At 43.3% G+C, this 19043-nt stretch overlaps 1 protein-coding gene across 23 annotated transcripts in view; it reads left to right on the plus strand.

Annotated features, from left to right (window-relative positions):
- LOC139415281 (RAD51 paralog B) overlaps positions 1 to 18678 on the plus strand; it is a 60591-nt gene extending 41913 nt beyond the window's left edge. For 15 of the 23 annotated variants that reach the window (XM_071163296.1, XM_071163285.1, XM_071163298.1 and 12 more), the window contains one exon: positions 16650 to 18678. In XM_071163296.1, the coding sequence (XP_071019397.1) occupies positions 16650 to 16783 (134 nt within the window). In that variant the 3' untranslated portion in view covers positions 16784 to 18678. Of the gene's footprint in view, positions 1 to 2395; positions 2649 to 16649 lie in introns of those variants that run through there. The other 8 variants (XM_071163292.1, XM_071163288.1, XM_071163282.1 and 5 more) reach the window with 2 other exon arrangements.
- The last annotated feature ends 365 nt before the right edge of the window (positions 18679 to 19043 follow it).

The following is a 19043-nucleotide window of genomic DNA, read 5'->3' on the forward strand; positions in this document are numbered from 1 at the left end:
AGATGCCCAGGGTCCTTCCTCATCTGCATGAACGTGCTTTAGGCATGCTGCAAGGAGGCATGAGGACTGCAGAGGTGGCCAGGGCAATAAATGGCAATGTCCGTACTGTGAGATGCCTAACATGGAACCCAAACCGGCTGCGCGCATGCGCCATCGTACGCTATTGTGAATAAATGCATTTTGTCCCCCTACACCAAACGCAATCATGACACGCAGGTTAAAATATCAAAACAAACTCTGAACCAATAACATTAATTTGGGGACAGGTCGCAAAAGCATTAAACATGTATGGCAATTTAGCTAATTAGCTTGCACTTGCTAGCTAATTTGTCCGATTTAGCTAGCTTGCTGTTGCTAGCTAATTTGTCCTGGGATATAAACATTGAGTTGTTATTTTACCTGAAATGCATAAGGTCCTCTACTCTGACAATTAATCCACACACAAAATGGCAAACTGAAACGTTTCTAGTCATCTCTCCTCCTTCCAGGCTTTTTCATCTTTGAACTTATATGGTGATTGGCATCTACACTTTCATAGTATTACCATGACAACAGGCAAAACATTTCATCTTTCAATCACCCACGTGGGTATAATCAATGAGGAGATGGCACGTGGGTACCTGCTTCTATAAACCAATGAGGAGATGGGAGAGGCAGGACTTGCAGCGCGATCTGCGTCAGAAATAGAAAGGAGTTCTACAGGTACAGGATAGTAATAACAACTGCCTGAGTTACACAAGGAATGCACAATCCCTCCATCAGTGCTCAGACTGTCCGCAATAGGCTGAGAGAGGCTGGACTGAGGGCTTGTAGGCCTGTTGTAAGACAGGTCCTCACCAGACATCACTGGCAACAACGTCGCCTATGGGCACAAACCTACCGTTGCTGGACCAGACAGGACTGGCGGCAAGTGCCCTTCACAGCGAGTCGCGGTTTTATCTCACCATGGGTGAATGTCGGGTTTGTGTATATTGTCGAAGGAATGAGCATTGTACTCTGGAGCGGGATCGATTTGGAGGTGGAGGGTCTGTCATGGTCTGGGGCGGTGTGTCACAGCATCATCGGACTGAGCTTGTTGTCATTGCAGGCAATCTCAACGCTGTACATTACAGGGAAGACGTCCTCCTCCTTCATGTGGTACCCTTCCTGCAGGCTCACCCTGACATGACCCTCCAGCATGACAATGCCACCAGCCATACTGCTCGTTCTGTGCGTGATTTCCTACAAGAAAGGAATGTCAGTGTTCTGCCATGGCCAGCGAAGAACCCGGATCTCAGTACTATTGAGCACGCCTGGGACCTGTTGGATCAGAGGGTGAGGGCTAGGTCCATTCCCCCCCAGAAATGTCAGGGAACTTGCAGGTGCCTTGTTGGAAGAGTGGGGTAACATCTCACAGCAAGAACTGGCAAATCTGGTGCAGTCCATGAGGAGGAGAAGCACTGCAGTACTTAATGGCCACACCAGATACTGACTATTACTTTTGACCCCTCCTTTGTTCAGGGACACATTATTCCATTTCTGTTAGTCACATGTCTGTGGAACTTGTTCAGTTTATGTCTCAGTTGTTGAATCTTATGTTCATACAAATATTTACACATGTTAAGTTTGCTGAAAATAAATGCAGTTGACAGTGAGAGGATGTTTTTCTTTTTTTGCTGAGTTTATTTGTTTGATGTTTTGGAGTCAAACTGGTGGCATTTGTGAAAAAAGTCAATAGTTGGAAAAGTTGCAGATAATGCCATTGTTGATTAGATGCTTTCTTCATTAATTAGACTATTTTCTCTTGATCCATATGCTTTTTCTGCTAGAAACTCATGGATAATATGGACACATATATATACAAAATTAATTCTAAATATGAATACATTATATATGCACTAGTTATTCAAGTATAAATTACCAAAGTTACCATGGATTGCAATAGTTTTTATGTTAATTACCAAAATTACAGAAGATTCCGGTAACTTTGGTAAATTACTGGTAGCTTTGCAACCCTAGTCTTGCCTCCCACTGTGGAGACCAGAACACAGTGTGTTGTTTGTGGTTGATGTTTTATGTCAGTCACACACTGTACCTATGGAGGGTGTTGGGTTGGTTAATTATGGCCCTATTCATTCGTATTCATTAACCTTTAGTAGTGGTGTCTGTCTGTCAGAGGGCTGGAATGGTGCTCTTGTTCCTGATGTGTCTGAGCAGCTGTTCACTGGGATTAGCTCTCTCTCTCTCTCTGGTTCTCTCCTTTACAAACATGTATGAACACACAGTCACATACACACATGTACACACACTCACTCACACTCTGTCTAGCTGACTCTTCTCCCACTCTATCCTCTCTGTCTCTCTCTCTCTCTGTGTGTCTGTTTTTCTCCCTCCCTCCCTCGGCCCTGCCACACAGACAGTGCTGCCCTGTGTTGCTCCTGCGGCCTGACCTTTCCAGCCCTGACAGCTGACACGCAGCCCCGTTCCCACACCACACGCCTGCCCTGGCCACATCCTCTGAAGGACCCCCAGCCAACACACACACATGCAAGTACAAGCGCACACACACACACACACACACAGGGACACATGCACACCGACGAGACACACACTCACATACTGTACACAGGTCGGCCAGCAGCTACTTCCTAATTCCACCGTCAACCACACAGAGAGAAAACTAGCCTATAGCTATTAAACGCCAGGGCAGGAAAGATGCAGCCACACAATAGCACCAGCGGCCCCTTTTGAACTCTCAGTATTTCCTCAGTTCAACGTTCAATGGGCATTATGTAATGTATTTACTTGAGAGGGCCGTAGTGATGAAACGGCTATAGGGCTCTGCTGGGAGCCAATGGAAACATGTCCTCTTTGTTTCTCACTACTGCATTTCATTGTAAGAGACATTGATTACAGTTTGTTTCTGAGGGCAACCTGAGTTGCTTTGTGTTCCTGTGACCTATGAACTTTGACCTATAAGCATCAGCAGCCTAGTTCCCAAAGTAGAGGTCTTGTGCTGTGAATCTCATTCCATGTACAGTACCAGTCAAAAGTTTGGACACACCCACTCATTCAATTAATTGTCTTTATTTTTACTATTTTCTACATTGTAGAATAATAGTGAAGAGATCAAAACTATGAAATAACACATGGAATCATGTAGTAACCAAAAAAGTGTTCAACAAATCAAAATATATTTGAGATTCTTCAAAGTAGCCACCCTTTGCCTTGATGACAGCTTTGCACAGTCTTGGCATTCTCTCAACCAGCTTCATGAGGAATGCTTTTCCAACAGTCTTGAAGGAGTTCCCACATATGCTGAACACTTGTTGGCTGCTTTTCCCTCACTGCGGTCCAACTGATCCCAAACCATCTCATTTGTGTTGAAGTCGGGTGATTGCGGAGGCCAGGTCATTTGATGTATCACCATCACTCTCCTTCTTGGTCAAATAGCCCTTACACAGCCTGGAGGTGTGATAGTCCCACTAAGCGCAAACCAGATGGGATGGCGTATCGCTGCAGAATGCTGTGGTAGCCATGCTGGTTAAGTGTGCTTTGAATTTTAAATAAATCACAGACAGTGTCACCAGCAAAGCACCATCACACCTCCTCCTCCATGCTTCACGGTGGGAATCACATGCGGAGATCATCCGTTCACCTACTCTGCGTCTCACAAAGACACGGCGGTTGGAACCAAAAATCTCAAATTTGGACTCATCAGACCAAAGGACCGATTTCCACTGGTCTAATGTCCATTGCTCTTGTTTCTTGGCCCAAGCAAGTCTCTTCTTCATATTGGTGTCCTTTAGTTATGGCTTATTTGCAGCAATTCGACCATGAGGCCTGATTCACACAGTCTCCTCTGAACAGTTGATGTTGAGATGTGGCTGTTACTTAAGTTTTCCGTATTGACTGACCTTCATGTCTTAAAGTATTGCTAGACTGTTGTTTCTCTTTGCTTATTTGAGCTGTTCTTGCTATAATATGGACTTGGTATTTTACCAAATAGGGCCATCTTCTGTATACCACCCCTACCTGGTCACAACACAGCTGATTGGCTCAAACGCATTAAGAAGGAAAGAAATTCTACAAATTATCTTTTAACAAGCCACACCTGTTAATTGAAATGCATTCCAGGTGACTACCTCATGAAGCTGGTTGAGAGAATGCCAAGAGTGTGCACAGCTGTCATCAAGGCGGCTACTTTGAAGAATTTGTTTAACACTTTTTTTCCCCATTTACTTTATGATTCCATATGTTATTTCATAGTTTTGATGCCTTCACTATTATTCAACAATGTAGAAAATAGTCAAAATAAAGAAAAACCCTTGAATGAGTAGGTGTGTCCAATCTTTTGACTGGTACTGTATGTCAGAGACTCTTGAGTTAACAGTGGAGTAGGTGCAAGAGCGGAGCGAAGCAGGCCAGAGGGTGGGGAATAATGGTCCCCCTGTTTGGTCTGTGGCTGTGCGACTTAAGACTCAGCGCGGGGGCAGCGAGGGTAGGGGTAGGGGGGGCAGGAAGCAGGGGAAGCCTACGGGAACACCAATATCCTCTCTGAATTAAATTGCCATGCACCCGCTTTGATCCCTTTGAGAAGGGTTTTTTATTTGGGCCAACTTTCACTTGCCCTCTCCCTCGCCCACCACCCCCTCCTCCTCCTCCTCCCCTTTCACTCCGTTCCACCGACCAACCGCTCTCTCTCTTCATGCTTAACAGCTGGCTGGTGACAGCGCAGTTGTCCAGAGAAGGGTACTGGATGGAAAGGAAGGCACCAGCCAGAGAGTACCTGGGTAGTTGTGGTAGGAGGTGGCGGTTGGGCCGGTTTAATTCACCCCTGCTCTCTCTTTCTCTACCCCTTCTTTTCCCACCCTCTTTTTCTGTCTCCCTGTGTGGTGAGACTTGCAAGCGCAGGGCTTGTAGGGATGTGGGTTACTCTGCTATGGCTGTTTCTGCCTCTCTGTCTGTGTGTGGTCCACCATCACATCTGAAACTGTGACGGGGTCATAGAGGCGGGAGGGGCAGCCATTACACCTAATCTCTGTCACATTCTACACTTCACACTCATTCTGCCGACTCACTGTGGAACTCCGCAATAAGTGGTTTTTCGTAGCATTAGCATTAAAAGGGTAATCTGGTCCCATATCTGTTTATGCAGTATAGCCAACTCCGAAATTGTCATGGTCAGGCTGAAAAAGTAACCTGGTCCGACATCTGTTTGTGCAGTATAAGCAACTTCCTTGGTCGTATTAGCACTAAAAGAGTAGCCTGTTCCCGGACTTGTTTGTGCAGTATAGCCAACTCCTACATGGTCTTTGTTAATGCCAAACCCATAGGGATTGGTTACGCAGCACAAATAGATGTGTCACCAGGCTACTAAATGAGAACACTGAGTGTAGTGGTATTAACACGACACATTTAGAAACAATAAAAATGATATTAAACCAGTATATTAACATGAATCGTTCTCTGAAATGAAAACACTTTCACTTCCTCCTACAGATATGCTTCCCTTGAGGTACTCATGTTGTAATCCCCTCTTTTTGTTTCTCTATTTTTGACTCTAGACTGACTGAGTGCCCTAGATCAGGTGTTTTCAATCCTCTCCTCTGGGACCCTCAGACGTTCCATGTATTTGAACTACTTCAGAGCTAGCACACCTGATTCAACTTGTCAACTAATCATCAAGCCCAGGCGAGTTAGCTCAGGGCTACAACAAAATTGTAAAAAGTCTGGGGGTCTCCGAGGAGAGGTTTGAAAACCACTGCCCTAGATCTCCAGGTCTCTAGTTAGTCTTGACTGTAATTTACAGTCCATAGAGAGCCTATCTGAATTTTCCATGATTCTCTTAGCCTGGTCCCGAATCTGTTTGTGCTGTTTTTCCAACACCTATGTGGTCAATGTCACATAAAACAGCTCAAACCAATCTGGGACAAGGCTATGATTATTTTTTTTATTTTTTTTTGTTTGCTAAAGTGGTTAATATGAAATAGTTGAATGAGTTTCAGCCTGCCTGGCTCATAAAACACATCCCAGTCAAACCCTCCTGTGTACTGAGCGGAGACCAGAGTCAACAGTCAGGAGGCACAGAGATCAATGACCAGACTTTTAATTACGCACGTTGTTTTATCTGGGAGAGTGTGTTGAAGTTTTAATTAGGCCTAGTAGCGCCTCTTCACGCATTCATACTGTATATGCACGCACACACACACAAGGGGCCAGACGAGCACCTGTGTTCCCCCTGTCCCATAAGCAGTGTGTTTGTTTTGATGAATGGCCCTCGCCTGCCTGCTTCCAGTTCTGCAGTACATATCTGTCAGGAAGTCTGTTGCCAGTGTGTCCTCTCCATGGGATTATGAGTAATAAGAAGGGATTTGTATACATGCCTTTTAAATCCTATATCCGGACTGTGTGTGTGTGTGCGCTAGAAATATATAGAGTGGGATGTATAGAGCAGGGTTCCCCAACTGGCGCTCCTCCAAACCCCAAGAGCTCCAAAACATGTATTTATTAATTGTTGGACATAAAAACACCAGGAAATCAGCTTCAAGTGATCTTAATTTGGGAAATCTGTTCCCAAGTATTTCCACGCATAGTAGAGAGACGCATGATCATATACAAATGTATTCAAGGTTTGAAATGATTAAGTTTTAGTCAAATATATCTGTTTGGGGTCAATTTGCAGTCTACAAATGATTTGTAATTATATTCCGGCCCCCGACAATCCGCTCAAGAAAATATCGGCCCATGTCTAAATCTAGTTGATGATTCCTGGTATAGAGAGACTTGGTCTGTAAGATAAGATTACTTTATTGGCCAATGGCAACTTGTCTTCTGCTTTATTCCAATCACATAGTAGTCCTTCTCACTGTGCTCCATTCCACTCGAACGTCAATACTATAAAACTGCACATGACATTGCTATTAGCAATTGAGCCCTCATGAATTCTAATGCAACGCGTTAGTGCTGTGGAGTTAGATACACGGTGTAGTATTTGTCCGACAAAATGTCATCTTGAGCATATTAGCAGAACTGACAAATTTTGGAGAGGAAGGGGAAAAAGTTATGGAGAAAGTAGAGTGAAACAGAAAAGAGAAACAGAAAATGTAATAAGACTAGAAGTCTAGGGAAGGGCAGGGAAGAGTTAAGTCTGTTTCCTGGAGGAGAATAAATTAAAAGTGGCTCGTAATCACATTGCTGGAATGCAGTCAGTGTACACTGTTAAACACTCCCTAAGCCCTGGCTCCACTTCACTCTCTCAGCACTCCACACAAAGACCTCTTTGTTCTCCTCTCCCTCGTCTTATAAAGAAATGCCCCCCTCCCCTCCTTCTCTCTCTCCCCTTTTTTATTTATTTCCTTCTCTCAATCTCTGTTCTGCTCTCTCTCGGTCTCAGCTCTCGTCTCGTTCGTTCTGTTACACTTCTATACTCATTTTATTGGGCGCTCCCCCATGTCTTCTCTACCTAAGCCCTCTGTAGCTGTTTCCCCTCTCCTTCTTACACTTCAAAAGATCATATTTCTTCCCACATTTCTAGAGGGTTTGAATAGTCCCAAGGTTGCTGCTGCTGCTGCATATCAAGAAAGACTATCTTGGGAGAGAAAATAAGGTGAGGGAGGGGAAATTAAAAAGAGAATATTTTCGGACCCCCTAGCAGCGCAAGGAATCTGGTGGACTTTAATCTCCTGTGCCAGAGAGAGAAAGCGAGAGACGGAGAAAGAGAGGGCCAGGGTAGTTAAGACTCCACTGACATGAATAGAGGGGTCATAAAAATGAGCACTGAGGAGGAACGGGGTCAAAACCTGGAGAGAGAAAGGGGATATTGAAGACTGCAGTTGGAGTACGGGGAGGGATAGTTATAACTATAGCCTGGGGTTGAGAGGGAAACAAAGATTGTAGTGGGAATACTGTTTCACGTACTGACTCCCACACAATACGGTGTTGTAGGCTGCTTTTGTCCGTACGTCCAGTGTGTTGATGACCACTTCTGTTTACAGTACGAGTGTTTTTATAGCCTGGGTGTGTGACCTCTCACATGCTGTTCATTTAGTGTTACTCTGATGTGTGAATGGGTGGTTTTCATCACTACACATCAGTAGCTAGCTTGCTCTCCAGTTTAGACTCAGAAGCTTCTCCAGCTGCTGCTCAGTATTCCCTCCACATAGTCATGGGGACATAAGTGTGTGTGGTAGAGGGAGAGACGTGTGTGTAACATTTTATTATAAACACAGAAAGCAGCATTTAAACACATTGGGCTCTATGGCTTCGGTTCACTTCTCAGTCATTCCTGGAGCAGTGGTTTATGCCATACGCAGGTGTTCAGACATTTTGTCAATATGTGCCCAGACAAACACCTCAGATACGAATGTACTTGTGTGTGTTTATATATATATATGTGTGTGTGTGTGTTGGAAGTTGGAACCCCACTCCCCAAAATGAGTCACCCTCTATCACAGCTGCAACCCTCCCAGGACTGCGTGTTCCCCTGGCAGCCAAGTGCATCACATGTACTAACACACTAATAACCACAGCCGTAAAAGACAAATAAATGTACCACCTACTCCGTTAAATATGACTCAGAACCTGGACATAACATCGTGGTGCTTTCACAAGAGAGGTTATGTGGGGAAATGAGCATGGGGTAGTGTTCATTACCTCACACCCTAGTAAAAAATTTAAAACAAAAATGAGCATTTCTTATTAGAAAAATCCAGGTTGTCCCACCATGTTTCAGTACTTTTTTTATCTGTTTGGTGCCTAATGAACATGACAATGGTGTAAGTATCTAGTCATCTGTCATCCTTGGGCAAAACAGAATGAGATGTCATTGAGTACAAGCATGTGTGAGTTCTGAAGTGGGCGTCTTTTGCGCAAACTCACTCAGTCAACTGTTAAACAAAAACCATATTGGTGATGGTTTCAATGCTTTGGTTATACACTAAGTATACAAAACATTAAGAACACCTGTTCTTTCCATGGCATAGACTGACCTGGTGAATCGAGGTGAAAGCAATGAGGTGTAATTGATGTCACTTGTTAAATCCACTTCATTCACTGTAGATGAAGGGGAGGAGACCGGTTAAAGAAGGATTTTTAAGCATTGAGACAATTGAGACATGGATTGCGTATGTGTGCCATTCAGAGGGTTAATGGGCAATTAAAAAGATTTAACCGCCTTTGAATGGGGTATGTTAGTAAGTGCCAGGCGCAGCGGTTTGTTTTCAAGAACTGCAACGCTGCTGGGTTTTTTGCACTCAACAGTTTCCCGTGTGTATCATGAATGGTCCATCACCCAAAGGACATCCAGCCAACTTGACACAACTGTGGGTTGCATTGGAGTCAACATAGGCCAGCATCCCTGTGGAACGCTTTTGACACCTTGTACAGTCCATGCCCTGATGAATTGAGGCTGTTCTGAGGGGGTGCAACTCAATATTAGGAAGGTGTTCCTAATGAATGGTATACTCAGTGTATATGGGATCCCAAGTGGCGCAGAGGTCTAAGGCACTGCATGTCAGTGCAAGAGGCGTCACTACAATCCCTGGTTCGAATCCAGGCTGTATCACATCCGGCTGTAATTGGGAGTACAATATGGCGGCGCACAATTGGCCCAGCATCGACCGGGTTTGGCCGGGCTAGGCCGTCATGGTAAATAAGAATTTGTTCTTAACTGACTTGCACATAAATTGAATGAAATTACACAACCACTTTTTTTCTCTCCATATTTAGGCACAGTGTTTGGTGGTTAGCAAACACACACACACACTTTCTCACACACTTATTTTATTGTCCTTGTGGGGACCAAACAATTGATTCCATTTCGAAATCTTATTTTCCTTAACCTAACCTTAACCCTAAGGCTAAAATAGCCGTTTTCCTTATGGGGGGCTGGTGAAATGTCCCTACTTTTCCTTGTTTTACTATCCTTGTGAGGACTTCTGGTCCCCACAAGGATAGTAAAACCAAAAACACATACACTCACACACAACCAAACTCACAGGGGAAATGGAGTGTTTATGAATCATCCTAGTTTCATTTTGGCTCCCATTCGATGAGCTCTAAATTGAATCAGACGAGCCAGCCCTGTTCAGTTTCACAGTGACTAATGACTATACCCTAAGCGTTATGTTGGCCTGGCACACAGAGAGAGCATCAGCTCAGCCCTCGTACACTAAAGCCAGGCCACGTTATGTTATGGGCCCTTTTGTTCTTCTCCCTGCTGCTCCATGAGCCACAACACAACAACCGATTCAACATGACATCGGAAGGGAGAGATGTTTTCTAAAGATGGCCTATTTAATTCGGGCTGAGGAGGAGCGAGGAGTTTATTAGCAGCAGACCTGGGTTCAAATACTATTTGAAATCCTTTTAAATTCTTTATCTGCGCTTGATTGAACTTGCCTGTCTCATTGGAAGCAATAGAAAAGTAGTTAAAGTACAAACCTCACCCACCTGGCACTCTGGCAGGCTAGTGCAAACAATCAACATGTTTAAAAGATTTCTGAATAGTACTTGAACCCAGGTGTTCTTATTAGTAGCCCAGACAGACGGCAGCAGCATAGCGGAGCTGCAATGTTCTTCTGTAACCCAGCGTGGTCCAACGCCTCCCATTAGAGGCACATAGATAAACATGAAACAAAAGGGGCCTTGGCTTGGCTGACTCAATGTTTCCAGCGGGCCTAAGGGGTAGAGGGTGGGAGGAGTGGGGTAGGGGAGTACCGGGGAGGGGGGAAAAACACAACCGCACGGCCCAGAAGAGTCTCTAGCTGCCTGGGATACAAGCTCCAAGCACACTGACTCATTATTAGCAATCAGAGGCTGTGGATCTGGAACCCTTTATCTGCTCTCTTGCTGCAGTTCTGGAGCTCCGCAAGGGTCAAGCTCCCATGACTGGCTGAATCTCTGCGCTGAGAAGTTGAACTGCGTGCCGAGTGGTAATAGCCCCTCTGTAATTTAGCAGTTTGATTTGATTATTGGTGAGGTTTGTCTTGGGCCCGGGCCTGTGAAACTGAGAGAGAGAGAAGGGGCTATTTACTATTATGTAAGACTTCAAACAGGCGGAGTGCTCAGTACAGCAGAGAACCAGAGAGGCTTGGAGGATGGTGGTGGGAGTGTTGTTAGTCCCCCTCTGTGTGTGTGTGTGTGTGTGCCTAGGGCTAACACCCTGCTACAGTATAGCCCTAGGCTCCTATAGGCCCCATGTTGTTACCAGAGACTGGCCAGCAGAGAGCTTGGCGGAGGCTGCTGGGGCGGAGATGGACTTGGCTCAGCTCCAGCAGGAGGGCCCCCCCGCCCTGCGTTACTTTATACAGCGGCAAGTTTTACCAAGGTGTTCATTTCAAGACTCCCCTTTATCTCCTTCCCTGATCCCGACTGTCTCCGTCTGAGGGGCCATAAATGAAAGGTGGAGGGGTGGATACAGGAGCCCCCTCTGACAGACAGATGCAGAGCTCCTGTTCTGTTCCCCATCCCCTATCGCTGATATGGACTCCTGCCTGCAGAGCGCTTTCTATCGCTCATCTCCCTATGACACACACACGCGCACACACACCATCTCATTTTTCTTGAATTCCACTTTCCTCCTAATATGTCATCTCTGCTTCCCACAATGCCCTGTAGAGGAGAAGAGAGGATCTGTCCTCCTCCATCCGAGTTGTTATTCTCTCTAGTGCCTCACTACTACTGACCCATTTTGTCTTGTTTTGCTTCTTTTTGAAAGGGGGAAAAAGTCCGTCATAAGCAAATCCTCCATAACTATCTTGACTCATCTCTGGGCCTGTTTATGAGTGTGGTCGTGTTGAAAGAACTATCCAGTGTTTCCAGATTTCTATGAAATATGATCTATAATTCATTATAATATGAGGGCAATAGTTTTCTTTAAAAAAATGATTAATTACGTATGTTAAAAAGCTGCTTTTCTGTGTTGGAAGGGTGTGGGCGTATACCGGTCATTACAAATATTCTTGTGAATAGACTGCTGATTGGCCAGCTCATCCTTCTCAGGAGGATGACATCATCCTTGATGAGTAAATAACAATAAAAACATTTTTAGATACAAGTTTGAAGTGGGGTTTTTGAAGTGCTTTGGCCACAAATAGGATGAGTCAATAATATTATTTGGGGATGAATTAACAGAATGTGAACTTTTAAAAGTGAGATTTTCATTGTACAGTTACTTTAAAACGCCGTAAAAATGAATTTGAGCTGCCTCAGTTATGACTCGGACTGTGATTGTAATAACAGGCCGAGCAGCACAGAGAGAGAGGCAGTGAAACGGAACATTAAATGCACATGAAGTTTATCTCACTGCTGGAGTGAACCATTTCCTCCTCGTCACCCCCCAGCAGTCACTTTTGCTTTGGTACAACCCAACCATTGTTTGAAAGTCTCTAGATAGAAAAATTGAGGCCTGAAACACAGAGGGCTGTTTAGAGAAGAACATTTACCAGGCATGTGGGGACCGCCAGACTAGTTTTGTCTGTATTTATTGTTTGCTTATCTTTCGGCTACGTGTGTATTTGTCTCAGGGAGGGCATAGCAGCGTGCGTGCTGTATGATAGTCTTGGAAGGTCAAGAGGTCAGATTCTGGGGACTGAAATAAGGGGGCGTGTGACAATGATGTCATGGAAACTCATTGAGGTGAGTGTTCATGATTTTGATTTTTTTGTTTATTTGCTCTTCTAACAGTGTTATCAGAAAACTTTGCTATCATGTTAGCTAGCTATGTAGCCTACGCTAGCCTAGTATAGCAGGTTGATTATTTAGCTTTTCACTCGCGTAAGCCTATAGGGGCTACATCCTAACTGAAAGCCCTTGACTTGTCTGATAATCAATGTGGTTTTGTTTCACTGAATCTCTGTTTGTATATTTGGTTATTTGATCTGTCTGGGCAAATAATTGGAGGTGGCAGCTGATCAGACAGATTTAGCATGCTATGTAGCATAAATCAAGTGTATTATTGGCTCGTGCATAGGCAACTCGAAAAGCCCCCGGAGGTTTTGAAATCTGAACACGAGACTCACATTGATTTGAAATGTATAGATCACTATTATTTTCAGTGCATATCTTAAAAGAAGATGGTCCCAATTGAACACCCTAAGCTACACCCAGGCAGTGGTGGAAAAAGTATCCAACTGTCATACTTGGGTACAGAGTACAGATAACAAGTAAGAGTCACTCAGTAAAGTTCTACTTGAGTAAAAGTATTTGGTTTAAAATATGCTCAAGTATCAAAAGTAAAAGTACAAATCATTTCAAATTCCTTATATTAAGCAAACCAGATGGTACCATTTTCTTGTTTTTTAAATTTACAGAAAGCCACGGGCACACATAATTTACAGACGAAGCATGTGAGTGTTTATTGAGTCCGGTTGATAAGTGCGTGAATTGGACTGTTTTCCTGTCCTGCTAAGCATTCAAAATGTAACGAATACTTTTGGGTGTCAAGGAAAATGTATGGAGTAAAAAGTACAATATTTTCTTAAGGAATGTAGTGAAGTAAAAGTAGTCGAAAATATAAAAAGTAAGGACAGATAACCCCAAAAGTAGTACTTTAAAGTATTTTTACTTAAGTACTTTACACCACTGTGCCCAGGTGTAGCTCATAGAAGGGCTTATGCCAAGGTGGTGCAACAGGTCAAATTTTTTGGTCCGACATAGAGCTCATTTTACGTCAGACCTAGAGTTTCGACCAACTGGTGCAACCGGCCTCTGTGGTGAACAAAGTCAATAAATCTCCTCTGGAAACTAGAATGACACTCATGTGTTCCCCTCTATCTTCTTCTTATCAAGTGCCCCTCCTCCTAGACTTTTCATTCCATCCTCATAGACCAGTCTACTCCACTTCCCCCACATCTCAACGGTTTCCACTCAGTGTGGCTGTGAGAGGGAGTTGTTTAATGTTCTGTATGTTTCTTGCATCATCAAATTGTATTTGTCACATGCGCCGAATACAACAGGTGTAGTAGACCTTACCGTGAAGTGCTTACTTACAAGCCCTTAACCAACAATGCAGTTCAAGTAATAGTGTTAAGTATAAAATATTTACTAAATAAACTATAGTAAAAAGTAACACGGTACCGATTCAATCTGCAGGGGTACAGGTTAGTCGGGGTAATTTGTACATGTAGGTAGGAGTAAAGTGACTATGCATAGATAATAAACAGTGAGTAGTAGCAACAAGAGGGGGTCAATGTAAATTGTCCGGGTGGCAATTTGATTAATTGTTCAGCAGTCTTATGGCTTGGGGGTAGAAGCTGTTAAGGAGCATTTTGGACCTAAACTTTGAGCTCCGGTACCATTTGCCGTGCGGCAGTAGAGAGAATAGTCTATGACTTGTGTGACTGGAGTTTTTGACAATTTTTTGGGCCTTCCCCTGACACTGCTTAGTATATAGGATCTGGATGGCAGGTAGCTTGGCCCCAATGATGTACTGGGCCGTACGCACTACTCTCTGTAGCGCCTTAGTCGGATGCCAAGCAGTTGCCATACCAGGCAGTGATGCAATCCGTCAGGATGCTCTCGATGGTGCAGCTGTAGAATCTTTTGAGGATCTGGGGAACCATGCCAAGTCTTTTCAGTCTCCTTAGGGGGAAAAGGTGTTGTTGTGCCCTCTTCATGATTGTCGTGGTGTGTTTGGACCATGATAGTTTGTTGGTGCTGTGGACACCAAGGAACTTGAAACTCTCGATCCACTCCAATACAGCCCTGTCAATGTGAACGGGGGCGTGTTTGGCCCTCCTTTTCCTGTAGTCCAGGATCAGCTCCTTTGTCTTACTCACGTTGAGGGAGAGGTTGTTGTCCTGGCACCACACTGCCAGGTCTCTGACCTCCTCACTATAGGCTGTCTCATTGTTGTCGGTGATCATGTTACTTTCTAAATGTAATCAACATCCGAATCGGGGCGGATCCTGGGGGCATTCTCCAGGGGCCTTGTACGACCCATACTGTAAGTGGACCATCTCACAGTTATAGCAATGGATGTAGCTATACAAGACAAATATTAGACAAAGCGATCAGCAGACATGCAGTAGAGCGATCATTTATAAACCAGGATTTCCCATGGATACAGTTGTGATTCAGTGCTCCTTACTTCCTGGTGTCTAGGGACGTCTGTGATAGAAACAGAAACAGGTGGGGAACGGCTGGGTTTGGTCCAGGCAGGGTTCAGAATAATCTCCTGGGCTCCTCATTGTCCTCAGTCCTGCTGCTTCCCTTTAGGACTGACTTCTCCCAAAAGGCCTTTTGTTCTCAGGACAATCGCCCGTGATTATGATTTCTGCCCTTTTCTGGAGCAAGATCATCTTTTGAGATTAAAGACAGTTTTTATCGTTATCAAAAGCTAAATGTGGGCCGGGTGAATCGGGGCGGCATTGTGGTGGCAGTACACTGGTTGGGTAAGGTGTTGTCATCTGAAGACATGGCGTCTTCGTTAGTAGGTTAGATACAGTAGATTTGAGAAAAATTTGAGGTGAGTTGCAACAAAATAATCGCTCTCCTTCATCATTGTAACCATGCCTAGTCTAAACATTCAGGTGTTTATCACCTTTTGAACCTCCTCCTAGCTCCTCAGAAGTAGCAGGGTTAGGGAGAAACTGATTAAATGTAATCTGAATAAACAATTTTTAAAAGAACGAATCACCTATGTTAGCAGATTTTGTGTGTGTTTGTAATCAGATACTTTTGAAACTAGATTACTTCTTGGATTACTTTTAAAATCAGAAAGGATAGTAATAAATTGACATCTTTCTGTTTTCTCAATTCCATTCAATATTGAAAAAAGGCTCAAGTTTAAGTTTGTTCCATTGGAGCGAGTCTGACCAGTCAGAGACCAACCACTGATGACATTCCAAATGCATTTGATGGGTCCTTTTTTGTCTTCTTCTTATGCATTTTAAGGGAAAAGTAATCAGATTATGTTACTGAGTTTGGGTAATCTCAAAATTATGTTACTGATTACAATTTGACAGGTAACTAGTAACTAACAGATTACATTTAGAAAGTAACCTACCCAACCCTGACTACCAGAAACACACCTAACAGAAACACCATGGATAAGTAATGAAAAGGAAAGTTAGCCTAGCTCCACGATTACTCCTCACCTGTCTAAACTGCATACAGTACACTTTGACAAGTTAAATATGCATTTGGTCAGTTGGGCCCATTTCACTTCACGCAGTCAAACAGACGTACAGCTGTTTGTCATGGTCTGTAGCCGCACTGTGCTTTCTGAACCCAGCTCCTCTCCCCTTGAGGAATGGATAAGGATTATGGCAAAACAAAGAGATTTGATAAAAATACGCTCGACGACGTCCATAGGTATCTCAGTAATCCATCCCCTATTTTTCTTTGGGCCAGGTTTTGTTTTTACATAGTCTGTTTTGTATCAACGTTTTCTGTAAATGTTTACCTCACACGAGCCCACATCGGTCCCTGACTCCCTACCAATATGGTAACCTATTGAAACAAACAAATGACCAGCAATTTCCTCAAGCCCCAGGCTGTCGCCGAGAGAACTCGTGATGAGGGGGTATTTGTCATTCAAAAATAAAACTCAGATGGACGAGTAAATAAGAAAATCCATATACACTGGTAATGTAATACCTCGCTTCTGTTGTTTCAGTGTGACCCAGATCTATTACATGCTAAGGGCCCTGTATTGTGTTTTCTAGGAAATGATGATAACCAGGAAGTGTTGCATCAAGGCACAGACCCGGGCCTCCAGCCGATCAGAGTGAGGACAGGATTCAACTACAACCTGACACAAGCCAATCCTGCTGCCGTTGGCCACCTGAAGCGTCTTTGACTCTGGGAACTGTGTGTGTGTGTCAGGGCTCTACAGTGCTACCATTTTGGGGGCATATGCTCCTAAATATTTTGCTTTGCTACCAGGAATTTTAATTTGGGAATTCCAGTGCCCATAGAAAACAAATCACCCAAGTAATAATTGTTGTAATGATTTCTCCGCAGCCTCAGTAGTATGCAAACATGGTGGCACAGAAAGAAAGGAAAATAGCTTTTTTTAGGAGATGAGGATTCATCTCTAGGTGGTGTCATCTAAAATACTCCTAATTTATAAGACAGTTCTTATTTGATTCATGGTGGTTGGACCCACCTATGTGAAGCTAGCCACAATAAGGTTTAGCCGCAATAGTGGAATTGGCAGTTCGCCTTCAAAAATGAAATCTTATTTGTCACATGCGCCAAATACAACACCATACAGTGAAATGCTTACTTACAAGCCCTTAACCAACAATGCTTTAAGAAGTTAAGAAAAACGTGTTAAATAGAAAAAAGAAGCATTTTTTTTTGTCCATTTAAAATAACATCAAATTGATCAGAAATACAAAGTATACATTGTAAATGACTATTGTAGCTGGAAACGGATGATTTCTAATGAAATATCTACATAGGCGTACAGAGGCCTATTATCAGCTACCATCACTCCTGTGTTCCAATGGCACGTTGTGTTAGCTAATCCAAGTTTATCATTTTTAAAGGCAAATTGATCATTAGAAAACCCTTTTGCAATTATGTTAGCACATCTGAAAACTTGTTCTGATTAAAGAAGCAATAAATCTGGCCTTCTTTAGACAAGTTGAGTATCTGGAGCATCAGCATTTGTGGGTTCGATTACAGGCTCAAAATGGCCAGAAACAAAGAAACTTGTTAGTCTATTCTTGTTCTGAGAAATGAAGGCTATTCCATGCGAGAAATTGCCAAGAAACTGAAGACCTTGTACACCGCTAAAACTAGCTAGTTACCCCAGAAGTTGCTGATAACATCTGTATCAGAGATATTTGCAAACATTTTTGATCCTGATCTAATTTCAAATGCTCACACAGACGTTTTCCCATTCGGTCGAACAAATAATTCCTTATTACCAACGCAGTATTGTACCACTTGACTGTGATCGTAATGGTGGCTCTTGGCTTGCACGTGCAAATTCAGCACCCACAGCATTCTACAATAGAATTGTATTATTTGACATGTCATATTAAAAGCTTATTTGACCAGTCAAATAGTGTTATTTGATGTGTTTCTTTACATGCAAATAAAGAAACGCCATTCCATAAATGTAGGCTATATCTCAATCTTAAAAATCTATTTTACTGGTGATAAACCCTGTATTTTGTAATTGCTGGCAATTCTTCTCATTAAAAGGGGCAATCTGCAGTTACTACATCCATTTTTTTTTTACTTATAAATGAATAATGTAAACCCATTGATTCTTGAGGAGTATAATTTATAAATGCCCCATGAGCTTAGGAGACAAAATATAAGCTTGTTTTTCCCAAAGTAAATGTAAACAAAGACTGCCTCAAAACAAAAAATGAACGTTTTGATATCATGGATTGTTAGTCCTTGCATCCATAGCTCTTATCGTTTGAGTTTCTCCAGCCCCATCCCGTAACCTTTTACAGAAACAAGCCTTTTGTTATCATTTCAACTGCGGATTGCCTCTTTAATATTTGTCATTGTGCTCCTACATTTTTCAGCTTAGGACCACATGTGCTCCTTGGAAGAACTGTAGAGCCATGTGTGTGTGTGTGTGTGTGTGTGTGTGTTTTAATTTGTGTGTGCATGTCTGCTTGTCTGTGTGTTTGACTTAGTGTCTAACATTCCCCTTGTTGTTCTCAAAATGTTCTCAAAATACCATGTACAATACTGTATATTCAAATAAAACACTTCACCAACCTACCAGACTGAAGTCAGTGTTGTATTAACCCCTTATCAGTTCCTGTGTGTATGAAAGAAGGATTGGTCATAGATCTATTGCAATGCCACTGTCTTACTAGCTGGCTTCTCTGAGGTGAAGGTAAAGGGAAGCTAGCTCAGAGTTTGCTCAAGGGGAGACTGATGGGAGTACCAGCCAGCCAGGCAGGTCTGTCAATGTTTTATAGAAGTGGTACTCGGTGTCAGGAACATAGGCGAAAGCCAGACACAGAACCTCTCATATACACAACTGGGCGGATTTCCTCCTGGACACTGCTCAAAGACTAGCCTACACTGAGTGTACAAAACAGAAACACATGCTCTTTCCATGACTTTGACTGACCAAGTGA

This window comes from Oncorhynchus clarkii, chromosome 8 (assembly GCF_045791955.1).
Source record: "Oncorhynchus clarkii lewisi isolate Uvic-CL-2024 chromosome 8, UVic_Ocla_1.0, whole genome shotgun sequence".
NCBI lineage: Eukaryota > Metazoa > Chordata > Actinopteri > Salmoniformes > Salmonidae > Oncorhynchus > Oncorhynchus clarkii.